At 38.7% G+C, this 5,779-nt stretch overlaps 1 protein-coding gene across 4 annotated transcripts in view; it reads left to right on the forward strand.

Moving 5' to 3' along the window:
• The first annotated feature begins 422 nt into the window (after positions 1-422).
• LOC106867321 (rap guanine nucleotide exchange factor 4) overlaps positions 423-5,779 on the forward strand; it is a 481,528-nt gene continuing 476,171 nt past the window's right edge. For 2 of the 4 annotated variants that reach the window (XM_052967312.1, XM_052967313.1), the window contains exon 1: positions 425-1,164. In XM_052967312.1, the coding sequence (XP_052823272.1) occupies positions 998-1,164 (167 nt within the window). In that variant the 5' untranslated portion in view covers positions 425-997. Of the gene's footprint in view, positions 1,165-5,779 lie in introns of all 4 variants that reach the window. The other 2 variants (XM_052967309.1, XM_052967311.1) reach the window with 2 other exon arrangements.

The raw sequence follows: 5,779 nt of genomic DNA on the forward strand, positions 1-5,779 counted from the left end.
CGCGTACATGATATTGATATATAAACATATGCAAATATACAAATATACATACATGTGATATCAACGTGTACACATAAACATGTGTTAACACACATATACATGATAGTGATATATATACTCACACATACATCATACCAATATATATGTAAATGCATACGTGCATGATACACAAACACACATACATATACATATACACATATACATATACATACATGCACACGCATATATGCATCCACATTGATACCAATAGACATACATATTATATACATATATCACTATTCCAATGCTAGTATTTAGTGTAACTAAATTTCCTCTCTTCGTTCTCTTTTTCTGCTTTTTTTTTATCGTCTTTTCTTCCACTTTCTGTTCCTTCTCCCCCGCCATCATCCCCATCATCGTCATCATTATTATCACAACCGCCGCCACTGTCGTCGTCATAGTGGCCGCTATTTATCATCTGTGTGATTACGCTTGGAAATGTTTTACCGCTTGGTGCTCAAGGAACCCTTAGGATTTTACCACGCTGTCGTCTGCATATGTATATAGATAAACTGACCCTCACACATACGTACACGCATACAAACACACACACACACACATACATACACACATACTTACAAACACATACATACATGTAAACAAACACATATTCACACATTTAGGAAATCACACACACGCAAACACATGTATGTATATATATTACAGTATATAAAAAATATAGTGTAATATATAAAACGTATTTAGATAACACACATACACAACACTACATGCATACATATATATCCACTACATAAAGACATTCAAACTAGAAGAGGGTATTTCTACATTCAACGTACAACGATTGTTGTTGCTGTTTTTTCTTCTCTCTATCTTCCCCCCTCTCTTTGTTTGTGTATCTTTCTCTCTTTCTCCTCTCTTCCTCACCGTCTTCCCCCCTCCGGTTTGTTAACAGAAACGAACGGTTGCGACCAAGTGGATCGTTGTTTCTAGGGATGACATGCATGGTAATGTTAATAAATCCAGTTTATCCTCCACTGGTCTAGCACCAGTGCCGGTGCCAGCCACTGCCATAATTACCAAGAGCTCCCATCACAATCCTTTAAACTCACAGCGCCGACTCATCAAAACTATGGTGTCCGGATGGGTAGCCTCCATGGACAAACGGTAAGACCAAAACATTTATTCCACTTTTTTATCACCTACCACGTCCATCTCTTTCTCTCACCAATATTCTATCTCCCCCCTCTCTTTCTGTTATTGTTCGTATCTGTTTCTATACCTTCTTTTTTCTTTCATTCTCTCTCTCTCTCTCTCTCTCTCTCTCTCTCTCTCTCTCTCATAATGTGTTTGTATGTGCGATTACATGCTCCACACACACATATATATACTTTCACACACATACATATACATGTATATTTACATATTCGGATTCATTCATGCATATCTAAATCGTTCATACATAGATGCACATACCTATTCTGTGCGCAAGCATGTAGTATACGTGTGTAGATACATACACACTGACATCACACACAGTGTGCTCCAGCATGGCTTTTGATGTTATGTCTAGACAAAATAAAAGGAAAAACATTTGTATGTCAATACACACACACACTCACACACACACACACACACACACACACACACTAAACACGTCGTGATATGAATGATCCGTGCACACCCACGCATCATGCACATATGTGATACATGCATGCATGCACATACACCACACACACACACATGCACATACACATAATCTGTGAGAGCATGTATACATATCTATCTATCTATCTATCTATCTATCAAGTCTGTGAGAGCATGTGTGTGTGTGCGCGTAATCTGTGTGAGCATTTATACATAGCTGTCTACACACGCAAACACACACATACTTAACCATAAAGTGTTTATACGACTTTCTCTATTTCATCTCTTTATCCCTCTCTCTCTCTTTCTTTCTTTCTTTCTTTCTCTCTTCCCCTCTCTCTGCAAGTGCGTATACACCTACACACATGCGCGCGCGCGCTGAAAGTTTCGTTACCTTTTACAATTTTAATTCCATATTCTTCATATCATAGATCTCTTTTTCTAATATTTTTTTTTGTCCCTGAAAGAACAGCGAAACTGGCAGAGGCGATAGAGCAACAGATTAGATGCTTCTATTGATTATTCTGTCCTTTACGTTGTGAGTTCAAATCACGCAGCTCTCGTCTACTTAGAAGAACATAAACTGATGTGGACGTGTAGTTGTATATGTGTGTCTGACGCACATGCTCTGTTCATTGTAACACACCCACACAGTTAGCTGGAACTGTCTCCCAGGAATTCAATACATAGTTCTCTTACCAACATATATTTGCACAATTTATTGTCTTGTGTGACACTTTAATAATTATCTATTTTATCGACGATTAAATCAAATGTTTGTTTATATATATATATATATACATATATGAAAAAAAAATATTTATGGTATACTCAGCGTTAACATGTTTGTTTGAATCGATTGTTGCTGTTCTCTGTGGTATTGTTTATACGTGTGTGTATTTGAATGTGAGAGTGTATACATGTGTGGTGCACAGTACACACACACACACACACACACAGTTGTTAATTCCTTTGTTTTATGTAGATATCTTAGTTATGAGTATACGAAAGTACACACACATACTTGTGAGTGTGCATTTATATGTATGTACTGACAGACGCACACATACTCGCTTACTCGCACGCATAGAATTACATGCTGTCCATTTGAAAAGAGAAAAACAAAAACAAAAATTTTGAATCTTCTTTTCACATTTCATAATAGGACTTTATTATGAATTGTGAAAAAGTTTCGTCGCACTACGGTGGCCTGGTCATTGACACAGTTTCACAGCATCTTTTGTGGAATGCTGCAAAATTGTGTCTCATTTCGTCCACCACCACCACCGTCAGTCGTCACGCCGCATCTCACCTTTACGCTCTTTCTCTACCTATTGTGTTCAAAGCAGTATTTAATTAATCAGAATACACGCTCACGCACGCATGCACATCTACTCCTCCACACACCCATCCACTCATCACATGTTTACTCTATTTCTTTAGATTTAATCGCCGTGTTTAGAGCAGTGTTTTGTCAAACGGAATCCACCCGTTTATTAATCACATGTTGACACGATTTCCCTACATCTACCCCCACTACATGTTGCTGTACTTGTCGTCGTAACATGCCATTGTCATGTTTGATAAATTTTCAGTATTTCCTTTTGCTTTTTATAAACCACATGTTACTTCTGACCGCGCAGATTCAGTTATCATCAAAAGCATTCCAACCGTAGCCACTCCGTTTTTTTTTTGTTTTTTTTCCGATGCGCAAAGAATCCACAACTGCATATCCAATGTGACATTTTCTACAGTTTTTGAGATGGAGATTTGACTGCTATTTCTACCAAGCTGTGCATGTTATTGTTGTTATTTAACCCCAGGTCTGCCCTTTTCCGGTAGTCTTTCGATCAAAGAGTTTCTAGCTCCCACAGCATGAGAGTTGGCTGTTATTTCTAGCAAGCCAAACAATTATATAGAGACTCCCTGATTGGCTGGTCATTTTGGGGTGGGGTTTAAATCTGTGATGCTTAGCTTAGTTACCATGACAACAGTGCGAATCATTTAGCAATGTCGTTTACCTGTGGTGTTTAGCTCACCTGCGACGCTTAGGTTTGAGAACATGTGCTCCAGCTGTCTGCTACTGTCTGTCTGTCTGTGTGTTCACACACACACACACACACACACACACACACACACACACATCTATCTACCAGCTGAAAATGATACTGGTGTTACTCAAGAGCCTAGTGTTTCGTTTTAACATACTTATCAAACTTTGTAATGTGTTTTGGCACGAAGCTATTGATAAAAAAAATCACACACACACTCTCTCTCTCTCTCTCTCTCTCTCTCGTATTACACACGCTTGCACCGAAATGTTTTTGTGTGCGTTTGATGAGTGTGTGATGTATATCGTTTTCGATGTAGGGAAAGTAAGCAAACGGGAAAAGAAATATAAAGAGAATCAGTTTCAGTTATTGGTTTTCGTTCACCCTCATTTTGCCTGTCTTCTCTCTCTCTCTCTCTCTCTCTTTCTCTTTATTATACGCGTTACGTACATATGTGAGTGGGTGTTTGGGTGCATGCCTACATACCTGTACGCGTATTTGTTTGTGCACTTGTATGTGTGCATGCGAGTACGAATGTGCTGGCTGTAATGCTATTTACATATACCACCACCTGATGAACTGACAGACTATTACATTGCACACGCACACACATATACACACAGACAGATAAGATACGCACTGATGGGTGCAAGCATTCAGACGTGTGAACGTCACATAATGAGAGCTGTATACATGCGCATTCTGACACACACACACACATTTATGAACGTTGATGCGCGCGCAGTGAATTATTGCGGTGCAATCAGGCAGACGTGTCCACAAGTACGTGCACAGCCACACGCATACGACTGCTGACACGCGCACGACACTCTGCGTTACAGATAGACGCAGGCACGTATTCGCGCGCGCCAATACTACACATACACTAATACACACACCTGCTTGCTTTCCCTCGGATCTTCCCACTTGATAGCTTCACTCTTTTCTTTCTGCCTGTCTCTGTATCTGTGTCTATTTGTGTGTCTATCTTTGTATATATTTTCATGTCTATCTATCAACACACACACACGCACGCGTACGCGCGCGCACACATGTGTGTGCATGTGAATGTATATGTAATTTTACATCCGCTTTCCGTAATGGCATGGATTGGACAGTTCGTTACAGTTTGAGTCAATATATGTAATAAATATATAAATATTTGTCTATCTATCTATCTATCTATACTTTTGTGTATATGTGTGCATGTGCGTATGCGCGCGCGCGTTTGTATGTTTGAGACAGTTATTGTATTTATGAGAGTCTATATATTTCTGTATGATAGTTTCAAAATGTATGTGTGTCTGTGTATGTATGTGTGAAACAATTGTCAATGTATGCAAGTGAGAGACTATTTCTGTAAATAAGTCTTTTAATATGTATATATATGTGTATGTATGTGTGGAATAATTATGCAAAGCGAGGAGATGGTGAGTGGTGAGTGACATGGTTGGAAGAGATAAGATCGCTTTATCAGGGTAAACCAGCCGAAGATGGTCTATTGAAGTTATTTAGCTCCAGCTTATATCCGATCAAGTACACCTATAATAAAAGACTGACCAACCATGAACGTTCCATCTTTTGGTGATATCCAGGTCTACATTGTCTAGTATATCGTTTTTTAATTTTTTTTTCTTTTCTTATAAAGAGGATAAAAGAGGTTGGGATAGTTTGGCTGCCATTTCTCACAGTAAGCATGTAAACACTCCTTCATTGGCTTGGTGCCAATGGAACAGATATAAAAGACAGCAATATCAAGGTGATAGTTGATAGTTCCTGCTCCTAATATTAACCCCATTAACCTGCGATAATGAGATATCTAATAACATCTACCCTGTATTATCTAAATAGCTGAGATTAATTATTGTTAATAAGTTGATCATTTTTGCAGACAAAGTAACTGTTTTTAGAAGATGTGTGTGGCTCTATGGTAAGAAGTTTGCTTTCAAACCTCATGGTTTCAGGTTCAGTTCCACTGCATAGTAGCTTGGACAAACATCATCTACTGTGGCCCTGAGCTGCCCTAAGCTTTGCGGATGGATTGGGTAGACTGAAACTGAAAGAAGCAGAGAAGCTTTATATAT

Source organism: Octopus bimaculoides, chromosome 4, assembly GCF_001194135.2.
Source record: "Octopus bimaculoides isolate UCB-OBI-ISO-001 chromosome 4, ASM119413v2, whole genome shotgun sequence".
Lineage (NCBI taxonomy): Eukaryota > Metazoa > Mollusca > Cephalopoda > Octopoda > Octopodidae > Octopus > Octopus bimaculoides.